General features: G+C 38.9%; 1 protein-coding gene across 6 annotated transcripts in view; it reads right to left on the bottom strand.

The window, feature by feature from the left end:
* mib2 (mind bomb 2) overlaps positions 1-15,169 on the bottom strand; it is a 239,197-nt gene that overhangs the window by 61,493 nt on the left and 162,535 nt on the right. For all 6 annotated transcript variants that reach the window (XM_070090837.1, XM_070090836.1, XM_070090839.1 and 3 more), the window contains 2 exons: positions 5,982-6,097; positions 3,423-3,620 (listed from right to left, as the gene is read on the bottom strand). In XM_070090837.1, coding sequence (XP_069946938.1) covers positions 3,423-3,620; positions 5,982-6,097 — 314 coding nt within the window. The remainder of the gene's footprint in view (positions 1-3,422; positions 3,621-5,981; positions 6,098-15,169) is intronic.

The following is a 15,169-nucleotide window of genomic DNA, read 5'->3' as shown; positions in this document are numbered from 1 at the left end:
ACAGCATATGTGTAGAGAACCTAGGATAACCAAAAACAAGTCAGAGTGACTTATTTCCATTGCCTTCACTCAGAGAGTCATTTCTTCTCAAAATGATGTTACATGAGAATGGGAGTCTTCTTCTTTATTTATTCTACCGTATCAATGTAGAACCAGACGTGTACACTTTGTTTACAAAACTTACCTTCGCCTAGTTTGTTTACATAACTCTGTGCCTGTCCTCTCTCATGCACTCATTCTTTCTCTCTCTCATTTATTCGTTTTATCTCATTTACTTACTCCTGACCCTACATTAAGACTACAAATATTTTAAGGTAAGTAATGAGTGAACTGTATATACATTTTATCGCTCTGGGATGCTTAAATATCATAGAATATATGTGTGGGTGGGTTGGCCTGGTATGGTAGCCCGGCTGACTACCACACATACCACACTTGATTTTTTACAATAAATACTACTCATCTCGCCCTAAATTAAGACTACAAATATTTTAAGGTAAGTAATGAGTAAACTGTATATGCATTTTATCGCTCTGGGATGCTTAAATGTAATAGAATATTATGTGTAGGTGGGGTGGCCTGGTATGGTAGCCTGGCTGACTACCATACATACCAAACTTGATTTCTTACAATAAATACTACTTGTCTCACCCTAGATTAAGACTATAAATATTTTAAGGTAAGTAATGAGTGCACTATGTGTGTATTGTACTTTATTGTTTTTTTGATGCCAAGTTCTATTGCTAACTTAATATATGTTAGTGTAAACTTGTTATCTAGTATTTGTATGCATTTATAAGTGGAAAAAAAGTGTTCCACTTTACGGCGATTTCCGCTTTATGGCGGTAGCCTGGAACCTAACCTGCCCTATAAGTGGGGCCCTACTGTACAGAGATTGTTTATGGCTCACACTGAGCCAGTAAAGCACCTAAATTGCTGGGGAATGCCTTCAAGTCTTGAACATGTACTCATTTGAGTGGAGGGGAGAGAGAGATACATGATAATACAGTGGACCCCCGGTTAACGATTTTAATCCGTGCAAGAGGGGTAATTGTTATGCGAAATAATCGTTATGTGAATGAATTTTCCCCATAAGAAATAATGGAAATAAAATTAATCCGTGCAAGACACCCAAAAGTATGAAAAAAAATTTTTTTTACCACATGAAATATTAATTTTAATACACACAAACTGAAAAAGGCATGCACACTTACATGACACTTACTTTTATTGAAGATCTGGTGATGATTGATGGGATGGGAGGAGGGGAGAGCATTATCTTCTTACTGTTTAGAAGGGGAATCCCCTTCCATTACGACTTGAGGTAGCAAGTCCTTTTCCGGGGTTACTTCCCTTCTTCTTTTAATGCCACTAGGACCAGCTTGAGAGTCACTGGACCTCTGTCGCACAACAAATCTGTCCATAGAGCTCTGTACCTCCCGTTCCTTTACGATTTGTCTAAAATGGGCCACAACATTGTCATTGAAATAGTCACCAGCACGGCTTGCAACAGCTGTGTCAGGGTGATTTTCATCCATAAAGGTTTGCAGTTCAACCCACTGTGCACACATTTCCTTAATCTTTGAAGTAGGCACAATGGATTCCACAACTGGCATAGGCTTCTCAGGGTTAGCCCCAAACCCTTCAAAATCTTTCTTAATTTCCATACTAATTCTCACCCTTTTTACCACAGGGTTGGCACTAGAAGCTTTCTTGGGGCCCATGGTCACTTATTTTCCAGAAACAGCACCGAAAACACTGTAATAATACGAAATATTCCGAGTGTATGCTTGGATGTTACCGCGGAGGCTGGCTGGTAAACAATGGGACGGGCGGCACATGTGAGGCTGGCTGAGGGCACATTGGACGCGTCTCGGACGAAAATCGGTGAGCGGGTTTTTAATCGGTATGCGCGGCAAAAATTTTGCGATAAAAGTAAGCGGTATGCGGAAAAATCGCTATGTGATGCCATCGTTATGCGGGGGTCCACTGTATATACATACCTGGAAAGTACTCGAGGGCTTGGTCCCCCAATATGCACACTGCCATAACAACATACTGGAGTGAGATATATGGGAGGAAGTGTAAAATAAACCCAGTAAGGAGCAGGGGTGCGGTGGAGACAATAAGGGAACCCTTTATCAACATCCGGGGTCCCAGACTATTCAACATCTTATCAGAAGATATCAGAAACACGGGTGAAACTGGACAAGTATCTTCACCAGGTGCCAGATCAACCAGGCTGTGATGGACATGTGGGGCAGTGGGCCTCCAGCAACAACAGCCTGGTTGACCAGGCAAGTACAAGATGAGCCCAGCCCATGGCCAGCCAGACTCCGAGAGAAGTGAAACTCTCAAAACTCTTCAAAGGTATATCAAAGGTAAAGGTATTCAACAAACAGGCCATATCCCACTGAAGCAGGGTGCCCCAAAAAGAAAAACAAAAGTTTCTCTTTTTAACTTCAGTAATGTATACAGGAGAAGGGGTTACTAGCCCCGTGCTCCCGGCATGTTAGTCGCCTCTTACGAATACATGGCTTACTGAGGAAGAATTCTGTTCCACTTCTCCATGGAGATAAGTGGAAATAAACAAGAATAAGAACTAGTAAGATGATAGAAGAAAACCCAGAGGGGTGCATATATATATATGCTTGTACATGGATGTGTAGTGTGACCGAAGTGTAAGGAGAAGTAGCAAAAGGTACCTGAAATTTAGAATGTATACGAGACAGAAAAAAGACACCAGCAATCCTACCATCATGTAAACAATTACAGGCTTCCATTTTACACTCACTTGGAAGAACAGTATTACCTCCTTGGGCAGTTGCTGTCTACCAACCTACTAACAAGACAATTAAACATTTTTTTTTTTTTTTCAACAAGTCAGTCGTCTCCCACCGAGGCAGGGTGACCCAAAAAAGAAAGAAAATCCACAAAAAGAAAATACTTTCATCATCATTCAACACTTTCACCACACTCACACATTATCACTGTTTTTGCAGAGGTGCTCAGAATACAACAGTTTAGAAGCATATACGTATAAAGATACACAACATATCCCTCCAAACTGCCAATATCCCAAACCCCTCCTTTAAAGTGCAGGCATTGTACTTCCCATTTCCAGGACTCAAGTCCGACTATATGAAAATAACCGGTTTCCCTGAATCCCTTCACTAAATATTACCCAGCTCACACTCCAACAGATCGTCAGGTCCCAAGTATCATTCGTCTCCATTCACTCCTATCTAACACGCTCATGCACGCTTGCTGGAAGTCCAAGCCCCTCGCCCACAAAACCTCCTTTACCCCCTCTTTCCATATTACAAAATATTACAAAAATATTACAAAATATTACAAAATATTCATTACATTAATGCAATAAAGTAAACACTTGCATTAAGCAAAGAGCACAATACACTCACCTTCTTGTTTACCAAGCACCGGGAGATGCTGTGTATAAATGGAACCATTTGTGGCAGGCCACAGAACTTTGAGATCAACTTTTCCCTTATGTCCAACTCTGTAGACATTAGTTGACCCACAGAGCCAGGTTACATTGGCCACTGATCTTCCAGATTCATTATCCCACCCTCGGATCTCGGTAACTCTGCCACACTTTCCTGCGGGAAAAATTAAACATCTGTTGTACATTAAGATTGCTTAACACAAAGAAGCACAGGCCATTAAGATGCCACAAAAATATAAATTACTGGTAATATTCACCTAAATCAATATAAACTGAATTTATTGCATGTATGATCCAAAACAGGGTAACTTTTGTAATTCTTTGGTAAGATGGGCTTTACCTTGAAAGACAGGAAGGGGAACATATATGAGAAATTAGCTGTGAAGAACATAAAGAACAAAGAAGTAACTGATAATTAGTGGATAAATAAGGTATGACCCAACCCTATATGGCCCACACACATTTAGTACAGGTCGGCCATCACTAATCCGGCAATCAGTTATCCGGTTCCATTACTAATATTTTCAAATTTCATCATTACACTGACTCAAATCATTATACTGACTTTAATTTCGTCATTATACTGACTCAGAAATTGTGCAGATGTTTGTAAATCCACAGCAGCAAGCCAGTGGAGGAGAAAGCAGTGATGAAAATGAGGAAGATGTAACAGCCTCTCTATTGATAGGTTAATTAAGTGTATTCTAACCTAACCACTCTGTAATCCGGCCAAGTCACTAATCCGGCACACTACAGGTCCCAATGATGCCGACCTGTACTTGTTTTAAGGCTGTATAATAATAAATAAATTCACAATTTAGATTATCCTCTGACTAACATCCCTGCACCTCTTTCAGTTTAGGCACTTGCCCTTCCCACCTCCAGGATTTGCATCAGCCTAACCAGCTTCCCTCAATCTCTTCATAAATGCTACCATGTTAACACTAAAACAGCACATCCATTAAAAGCCACTTGTCTTCATTCAAGCCTATCTAATACATACACTCATTCAAGTCTACCGGCTGCTCAAGAACCTAAAATTTAAAGCCTCCTTTACCCCATCTTCCAACCAATCCTGGGATAACCCTCACCCCTCCTACCTTCCATATTTTATATTCCTGGAAATTGTATTATAATGTTCATTTAAGAGCTTTACTTTATTTATAACACTACTGTAAATTGCTGCTTAACATCAACTTAAAGTAAGACAGAAGTTAGTGTGTCATTAATGAAAACACTGTTACACAATGCCTGGTAAATCAGGGGTAATAAAATCTGATTCGAGGAAAAGGAGTGTAGCTCCAATCCCCTTAGCCAAGACCCCTTTACAGTATCAAGGAACCTTCAGTGAAGGGATGAAGGTAGTCCTATGGATGCATGTTTTCCTACTGAGGCTTCTTCAGCTACCCTTCACACTGCTACACCACTGAGTGTTGTGCTTCATTTTCTCCATTTGCACTTTTTACTTTTCAATGAATACTGCATTCCCAATTATTTATTTTTATTTCTCACCTATGCATAGCTCTTTTCCAGTAGTAATATATTTACAGTAGACCCCCGACTTACGATCAGCTCCCAAATCGAACAATTATGTAAGTGTATTTTGTAAGTGCTTTTATAAGTGTATTTTTGGGGGTCTGAAACGGACTAATCTAATTTACAATATTCCTTATGGGAGCAAATTCGTTCGGTAACAGTACCCGAACAGCCTTCTGGAATGAATTAATATCGTAAGTCGGGGGTCCACTGTACAGTGGACCCCCGGTTAACGATATTTTTTCTCTCCAGAAGTATGTTCAGGTGCCAGTACTGACCGAATTTGTTCCCATAAGGAATATTGTGAAGTAGATTAGTCTATTTCAGACCCCCAAACATACACGTACAAACGCACTTACATAAATACACTTACATAATTGGTCGCATTCAGAGGTGATCGTTATGCGGGGGTCCACTGTACTTGGGTTTCTTGGATTGCACCTGTCTGAATGAAACTTCTGTTCAGCCATTCTGCACATTATTATTTTTTCAGAGGAAGCCAAAGGTGACAGATGCCTCTAAGATACACAAACTAGACTGTGCAAGCAAATACTTTAAATCTATCAAATATTTAAATTCAGCAAATATTTAAATCTCCCTTCCCAAATTTTTGAAACACTACAAGTCAGTTAAAATAAATCAGAGAAAGCACCAAATCAGGGATACCAAATCTGAGTGAAAGATAAAGTGAAACATTTCATTTCAAATTTTAGTAAAACTAGAGAAAGACATGTTCAACAAATATTTTTTTTAATGCACCAGCCATCTCCCACTGAGACAGGGTGACCTGAAAAAGAAGAAATGCTTTCATCAAGTTTTTCTTCTTTTTACAATTAGTAATTTATACAGGAAGGGTTACTAGCCCCTTGCTCCTGGCATTTTAGTCATTTCTTACGACAAGCATGGCTTATGAAAGAATTCTCCACTTCCCAGTGGAGATTCAACAAATATACATAATAAATTATAAAGTCAAACATACCGTCACCACCATCTTGGTTGCCCCAGTCCCAGTCAGGTCCTCTGATGACTTTGGCTCCAACAAAAATGCCTTGCAGAGGAATTTTCTCGGCACTCTTTCTTTGGCTCACCTCAACTCTGAAAAATATTTATTTATATCTACTCTGACTACCACCATTATACAAAGTAACAAATATAAATTGCTGCCACAATGATGAAGAAACTATAGTAACTAACTCACAAAAGAATGAAAGGTGAAGCTACAATAATACAAAAATATTTGCATACAGGTGAAATAAATAGTGATAAAATAACTGATTCATAGACATTCAGTGGTATTATTATTATTACTATTATTATTATTCATAGGGAGTGGAAAATCTAGAAGGATCATCTGACACCAGATAATGAGACATAATAGGTTTGATCCTCAGAAAGGGAGAGTAGAACAAATTCCTTGGATTACAATCCCTCCAGCAGCAGTAGCAAGACATCCTCCCTAAAATGCACTTGGAAACTGAATGAATCACAACTATTCCTTTTCCACTATCCTTTTATGTTTTTAGATCATTAACTAAAAACTCATGAGAAAACATATGCCAATAAATATTTATTCAGCCATGTTATTAATGCTGCACTAACCAAATACTCCACTCTAAAATACATTAATAACTTCATTTGTTAATAAAGCTTTTAGTTCAAAATAAATTTTTGTACAGTGTTACTGGTAGCTTAACTACTGTACATACTACAGCAGTAGCAATTTCTTTGCTACCTCTTTAGTTATCTGAAAATCCTGAAACTCAACTGTCTGATATTTACATCTGCTGCACATAAAATACTGGTACTGTGCTGCATCTTCTTTTGTAAACATAGAGATAATATTTAGTAACTCACAAATTTCTTCCTACACTTCATTTTTTTTGTCAATCTTAATTCTTTGTATTTTGTCTTTAACATTTAGTTCACTTTTATACAAATTTTAACAATAGATTTGGTTCTACCTTACTCTTGTCTAATATTTCTTTTTTGAAGTTCTTTCTTCCTCCCTCCTTACATGTATGTATTCATTTCTAGCTTGTTTGTATCTCTTATGTCTCTGAATTGGCCCACTTCCTATAATATTTCCAAGTCCTTTCTTTATTTTTCAGTGCTTTCCAGCACCTTACATTAACCCTTTGACTGTTTCAGGCCCCTTTCTGAAACTGTCATTCTATGTCGCCAGATATTTGAAAAAAAAAAATTATTTTTTCTTATGAAAATGTTAGGAATATTTTTCTGAGTGTTTTAAGCCTAAAAAAAAATTTTTTGCCATCAGTACTTGCCGAGATATAGAGCCGCAAAGTTTGCAGAAAGTGACGTGCGTACGGCAACAGCGGCGACTGTCGCCCACCTGGTATTCTTTTATTTACTCTAATTCAAAGGTTTCTTGCATTTTTCAATATTTTTCTTTTCCAAGTAACTTATGTGGCCTGTGAGACCAATGTAAGGTGCATTGTTCAAATATACACTCATTGTTTACAACACAATAACTGAACAAACTTTATCACTATTAGTTTGTGTATACACTTTGTTTACACAAACAATACAAAACAATGTTTATTACTGTTGTTCCATAATATATATACATATGTACAGTCACTAAACATGTTCCTAGAACTGTTGCAGCTTGTGGAACTCTTTGAAACATGGGTATATGCAGAGGGGCACTTGACACTCCTCACACATAAAACGAGTGTCTCTGCATGTTTTTGGGAGTTTTGTGGTATGTGTACATACATAACACCTCTTCTGAGCATTTTTCTTGGCAGTAGTAGGAGGCAGTTGTATGGGGTAGTGATCACCAGGCCTGAAACGAGATGACGTGTGTGGGTAATTTCGTGGGCGCTGGTCTATTGCAGGTGATGCTCCTTGGTACTTTGCGATTATTTGTCTGATTACTGACAAACAAAATTCACCATATTTTGGTGTTTTGTTGGTCTTCAACTTGTATATGTTATAAGCATTTAGCATAAAGATATCAACAAGATGGAAAATTGGTAATTTGGCCAATTTAACACAAAGTTCAAAATATTCCAATTTCAAAATAGGGTCCAGAATAAACAATGTAGGTATTCCTGGTACTAAACATTTCCTCTGTTCATTAGTTATGTTTTGAGGCTTCATAAATAAATTCCATTTTGATTTTTTATTCACATAATGAATTTTTATTCACACCAAAAAATAGAAGATTTACTGTTATGCAATATTGTAATAATTGTATAAATATCATCACCACATTTGTGAATGTATATTAGACCCACCAGCTGGTGTGTATTAGACGTGTGAGGTCGTTTGTTTACTCTTGAACATCGGCAAAAATTTAACATTTCTGCTACTTTGAGCTCAGTTTCAAGCCATTTCCAGTGCTAAAACCAATCAAAACCATCTCTGTTTCTGTAATATGTCTTCCATTCTATCAAATGAGACCAAGAAATCGCAAATACAACTATAAAAAACATACGAAAAACACTGCAAAGTCGCTGTTTTAATCGAAAATCATGGTCTCAGTTTTTTTCTCTCATTATACACAGTGTGCTGCAGGATTTGTTTTATGTGGTGCACACATAGCACATAGATGTATTCTCTCATATCTAGGCCCAAATGTACCACTCACAGTTTATCAGAGTGAGCTGAGCTCATGGCGTAGATCTACGGTTTGGACCCTGAACGTAAAGCCGTAGATCTACGGAACGGACCCTGAAAGGCTTAATATCTCTTCTTTTACTCCATTTTGAAATACGTACACTGTTTAATTCCAATTTCCTAAATGTTACAGAACTCTTTGTACATACAGTGGACCCCCGCTTTACAATCAGCTCCCAATGCAACCAATTATGTAAGTGTATTTATGTAAGTGCGTTTGTACATGTATGTTTGGGGGTCTGAAATGGACTAATCTAATTCACAATATTCCTTATGGGAACAAATTCGTTCAGTAATGGCACCCGAACATACCTCTGGAATGAAATAATATCGTAAACCGGGGGTCCACTGTATACTGTATTTACGTATGATATCCCATTAAGTTTCTTTAAAATAATGCCTTAAAGCACTGTACTGTATTTGTCTTTATAATCACTCATGTCACTTCATGCATATGCCAAATTATTAAAAAAAAAAATAGTTATTACAGTTAAGGAGTTCTGCTAATCATTTATTTCTAATTCCAACCTCACAGGATGCCCAGTTTTTTGCTTCATACAGTACTGTAGTTTAAATCTTCAATTAAAAAAACAATTGCTGAAAACAGTAATAGTTCCCTTATTATATTAAGTAATCCCTCATTAAGTATATGCAATGACTAACAATTTTATGTTTATTTGAGATTCTATGACTAAAATTTCAACATTATTTGTTGTGAATCAGAATTTCCTCTACCAATATTACTAGTACCCTTCCCTTCGTACCCACTAGTTTCCATCAAATGTAACTACCTTTAAAATAAGATTTTCAAATTTAAATTTTAGTTAGACAATATCAGGCTTTTTCTTGTGCAGGGGCACTGCCAGCCAATGCAGGCCCCTGGACTAGGAATGTAAAAAACTCCAAAGTAATACCTGGAGAGGGTTTTGGGGGCCAATGCTCCAGCGGTCTGGTCTGTGACCAGGCCTCATGATAGATCAGGGCTTCATCAACCAGGCTGTTACTGTTGGCCACACGCAACCCAATGTACAAACCACAGCCCGGCTGGTTAGGTACGGACTTTAGGTGCCTGTCCAGTGCCTTCTTGAAGATAGCTAGGGGTCTATTGGTAATCCCCATTATGCATGCTGGGAGGCAGATGAACAGTCTTGGGCCCCTGACACTTATTGTGTTGTCTCTTATCATGCTAGTGGCACCTGTTTTTCATGGGGGGGGGGAGATGTTGCATCATCTACCGAGTCTTTTGCTTTTATAGGGAGTGATTTTCGTGAGCAAGTTTGGTACTAATCCCTCTAGGATTTTCCAAGTGTATACAGGTTGGCCATCACTAATTGGGCATCTTGGGACCTGTAGGGTGCCAGATTAGTGATTTTGCCGGATTACAGAGTGGTTAGGTTAAAATACACTTAACCCAATGGCGATATTTAAGCATTTAATTGTTCCAGTCTACCAAACTCATAGCTATTTTGTTAGTATTCCTTCTGTTCTGTTGACTGAGTACAAGAAATTGCCCATTCGCCTATTTCAACTATCCAATAAAGTGGTCAGAAATTGGCAATTTGGCCAATTTCACACAAATTTCAAAAGATGCCAATTTCAAAATAGGGTCCAGAATAAACACTGCAGATATTCCTAGCACTAAAATAGCATTTTCTCTGTTCATTAGTCACATCTCCAGACCCCTCTTATATTATGCCTGCTTTCCATTTTGAATTTTTATTCACACAAAAAAATAGAAGATTTACTGTTATGCAGACTACTGTATTATTGTAATAATGTAACTGTATAAATAATGTCAACCTACTCGTGACTTCGTATCAGATCGGCCAGTTGGACACGTATTGGAGAGTGATGTCATTTGTTTACTCTTGAACATTGGCAAAAATCAAACATTTCTGCTACTTTGAGTTCAATTTTAAGGTACTGTCCAGCATGAAACCAATCAAAATCATATCTATTTCTGTAATATATTTTCCATTTTATCAAATGAGTCCAGAAAACGAGAATACTGTACAACCATACAAACCATACAAAAATACACAGCAATGTTGAGTTTATACCATAAACATAGTCCCAGTTTTTTTGTCAATATGCACTGTGTGCTGCAGGATTTTTTTTATATATAGTGCACACTTACCATGCAGACATTTTCTCTCATATGTAGGCCCAAATTTACCGGTCACAGCTTATCTGAATGAGCTGAGCTCATGGTGACCGACAGTGGCTTCAAAGCCAATTTATCTTTTATGAACAATGTATGGTGTATGTGCTTTACACAATGAGAAGCATTTCTTTTATTCATTGGAACCATGAGCAGGTTATAACAATAAATGGAGAAAAATAAAGTGGAATGACTTATGCAGCAAGTAGCACCACCACACAGTAGCGACAGGTTGGTGTGGTGACCCCTGGAATTTGAAGTTATGCTAGCCGAAATTAGTGCCAGATTGCTGATAGAACCGGATTACTGATTGCCAGATTAGTGATGGCCAACCTGTATAACCACTTATCTCTCTCACTTGCATTCTAGGGAGTACAGGTCGATGAACTTCAAGCATTCCCAGTAACCGAGGCATTTTATCACAGTTGTGTGTGCCATGAAGATTCTCTGTACACTTTCTAGGTCAGCAGTTTCTACCTTGAAAGGTGCTGTTAGTGTGCAGCAATATTCCAGCCTAGATAGAACAAGTGACCTGAAGAGTGTCATCATGGGCTTGGCATCCCTAGTTTTGAAGGTTTTCATTATCCATCCTGGCAATTTTCTAGCAGATGTGATTGATACAATGTTATGATCTTTGTGGGTGAGCTCTTCTGATGTGATCACTCCCAGATCTTTTACATTAGTTTTTTGCTCTACTGTGCGTGTGGTTGGAATTTGTTTTATACCCCAATATAGTTTTAATTTCCTCACGTTTTCCATATCAGAGTAATTGAAATTTCTCACCACTGAACGTCATATTGTTTTCTGCGGCCCATTTAAAGATTTGGTTGATGTCCGCCTGGAGTCTTGTAGTGTCTTCAATGGATGACACTGTCATGCAAATCCAGGTGTCATCTGCAAAGGAAGGCACGGTGCTGTGGCTTACATCCCTGTCTATGTCAGATATGAGGTTGAGGAACAGAGCTTTTCATCGTAGCTGCCTCAGACTTTGCTCTGTTTACTACTACTCTTTGTGTTCTCTTTGTTAGGAAATTATAGATCCACCTACCAATTTTTCCTGTTATTCCTTTATCACTCATTTTTGGTGCTATTACATCATGGTCACACTTGTCAAAGACTTTTGCAAAGTCTGTGTATACTACATCTGCATTCTGTTTGTCTTCTAGAGCATCCAGGACCTTGTCATAGTGGTCAAGTAGTTGGGACAGACAGGAGCAACCTCCTCTAAACCCATGTTGCCCTGGGTTGTGTAACTGATGGGTATCTATGTAGTTGGCAATCTTGCTTCTTAGAACCCTTTCAAAGATTTTTATGATATGGGATGTTAGCACTATTAGTCTGTAGTTCTTTGCTATTGCTTTACCGCCCCCTTTGTGGAGTAAGGCTATATCTGTTGTTTTTAGCAGTTGTGGGACAACCCGTGCTTCTTGCAGTTCTTGATGAACACGGAGTTCCATGAGCCTGAGCCTGGGACAAAGTGCAGAGGCATGTCATTCATCACCTTTTCCAAGTCATTTGGTGTCATGGTAATATCAGATAGGTTCAAGTCTGCCAAATTCTCTCTCGCTCTCTCTCATAAAAAATTCATTTAGGTCTTCGACTTTCAGTCTGGTTAGCAGCTTGCTAAAAACCGAGTCATACTGGGACTTGAGTAGCTCGCTCATTTCCTTGCTGTCATCTGTGTAGGACCCATCTTGTTTAAGTACGGGCCCAATACTGGATGTTGTTCTCGACTTTGATTTGGCATAAGAAAAGAAGTGTTTTGGGGTTCTTTCAATTTCATTTACAGCTTTTAGTTCTTCCCATGTCTCTTGACTCCTGTAAGATTCCTTTAGCTTTTGTTCGATGCTTGCTATTTCCCTGACCAGTGCCTCCCTATGTATTGCAGATATATTGGCCTCTTTTAGCCGCTCTGTTATTCTTTGCCTTTGCCTGTATAGGGAGCACCTTTCTCTTTCTAGTTTACATCTTCTCCTCCTTTTCCTTAAAGGAATATGCCTTGAGCATACCTCGAGTGCCACAAAGTTAATTTGTTCTAGATGTAGGTTTGGATCCATGTTGCTTAGGCTATCTTCCCAGTTTATATCATTTAGGACCTGGTTTACTTGGTTCCACCTTATGTTTTTGTTATCGAAGTTTAATTTCATGAAGGCTACCTCGTAACTGATGACATCTTGTCAGTCTGAGGCCCCGCGCATGCATGTCTAAGCCTTTATTATGCTGTGATCTGAATATATTGTTGCTGATATGATAATATTTCATATCAGATCATCATTGTTAGTGAAGATGACACCCAGTGTATTCTCCAATCTTGTAGGCTCTATTATATTTGTTGGTTTAAGGTGAATTTGGTGCAGAGATTTAAAAGCTCATGTGTGTGTGAGTTTTCATCTGAGCTCCTTCCTGGCGTTATCTCTGTGACAACATTATTTGCTACATTCCTCCATTTTAGGTGCCTTAGGGTGAAATCCCCCAGGAGCAAGATGTTGGGGCAGGAGCTGGAAGATTTTCCAGACAGTGATCAATTTTCACAAGCTATTCCTGGAATTGTTGGGAAGTTGCATCTGGAGGTTTGTATACAACCACAATGACCAGGTTTTGGTTCTCAATCTTTGCTGCCAAAACTTCAACTACATCATTTGAGGCATTTAGCAGTTCTGAGCATACAAGTGATTCTGTGATAAACAGGCTAACCCCCCCCCCCCTCTTTTGCCTGTTCACTCTGTCTTATCTCTATAGGTTGTAGCCCATGGCCTGGTCACTAAAGCTCTTGCTTCACATGGCAAGGGTCTGTGTTCGATTCCTAGCGCAGGTAGAAACATTGGGCATGTTTCTTTACACCGGTCGTCTATGTTCACCCATCAGTAAAATGGGTACCTGGAAGTTAGTCGACTGGTGTGGGTCGCATCCTGGGACAAACCCTAATTTGTCCGAAATGCGCTGCATAACAAGGGGCTTTCTATATAGTAATATGTCACTGATGTCAGCTAGGCCTGTATACCATGTACATGTACTTGTAGTAAATAAAGATATTATTATTATTATTTATTGTCAATGTGATACTTTATGTAGGTCTCTGCGAAAACCACGAGCATTGCATTTGACTCTGTAAGCAGTCCACAGATGAAAAGTATTGTGTTGTTCGCTGCTGGCTTTAGACCCTGCATATTTGCAAAGATGAATGTCGTTGGACTGGTGGTATGGGGGAAGTGTCTTTTTTTCCTGGCACTAATATCTGTTGTTTTGGAGTGGAGCCCATCGACTGTGATTTCACTGGTGTACGATTTCTGTCATTTCCTGCCAGCTTTTTTTCCTTCCTGGCACTAAAAAACCTCTCCGAACTGGTTGTGGCTACCCAGATTTTTCCCTGATCTGGATGTTCTGTATCTTCTTGTCCCCTTTAGGTGGTGTGCATGGCAATGTAAGTTATAGCGCTGTCTTTCCTGAAGAGTGACACATTTCGGGGTGGAAAAGCTTACAGGAAAGAAGGTTGCATTCTCCTGTTGTGATATGGGCACGGCATTTCCTGGGGTGGTCAAGTTGCATGTCCCATCTGTTTTTCTAGATATTCCATGCCTACAGATATCTAATGCATAGAATTTGCATAGGCCTGGTTTCTGTTTGCCTGGGTCTTTTGTAACTACATTCCCTACTGGTTTCCATTTTCTTGTCTCATTACTATCTTCAGCACTTCTATTACCAATGGTGCCTTCAACAGTTATTTCTGGTATTTTATCGTCAGTATTTCTAGGGGCATCTCCTTGTTTGCTATCTCCCGTGGTACTGCTAGTTTGTAACACTGGTTTTTGCATGTCCTTGTCTACACCTGCTTCCCCACTAGTGCTCCTGTCTCCCTCCAGGCCACCAACTTTCATTTCTCTATTCTTACAGTTACTGTCTACCAGGACAGCAACTGCCCCAAAGGCAATAGCACAATCTGGCCCAGTCCTTTTATTTTCCCATCTGTTATAGAAAGTTGCCAGGTTTTCTATGAAGGCCATTTTGATGTTTTCATCTTTTAATACCAATGTGATTTTTTTCCACAAGAGGATCTCATTCGGGTATACCCAGAAACACTTCCCTGGTTTAATATCTCTTATAGATGATTCCTGAATATCTGCACAAGATGCATGGGCCCATTTCTCACAGAAGTTGCATGTAATCCATGCAGTAGCCCATTTGTTTGGTTGGTTGCAGGCTACACAGGACTTGATGGTGTGTTTTTTTTTTTTTTTTTTTTGGTTGTTGTACTGTATATTCCACTAACAAACTCCTTAAAGTGTAGATATGACTATCTGTAATTGTAACTATTTGTATTTGTACGTGTATGTGTTTGAAACAATCTTGCAGCTGCTAGTAGTAAC

The sequence above is a fragment of the Cherax quadricarinatus genome, chromosome 33 (genome assembly GCF_038502225.1).
Source record: "Cherax quadricarinatus isolate ZL_2023a chromosome 33, ASM3850222v1, whole genome shotgun sequence".
NCBI classification, from domain to species: domain Eukaryota; kingdom Metazoa; phylum Arthropoda; class Malacostraca; order Decapoda; family Parastacidae; genus Cherax; species Cherax quadricarinatus.
Note: the sequence above shows the minus strand (reverse complement) of the source record. Positions and strands in the feature narration are given on the sequence as shown.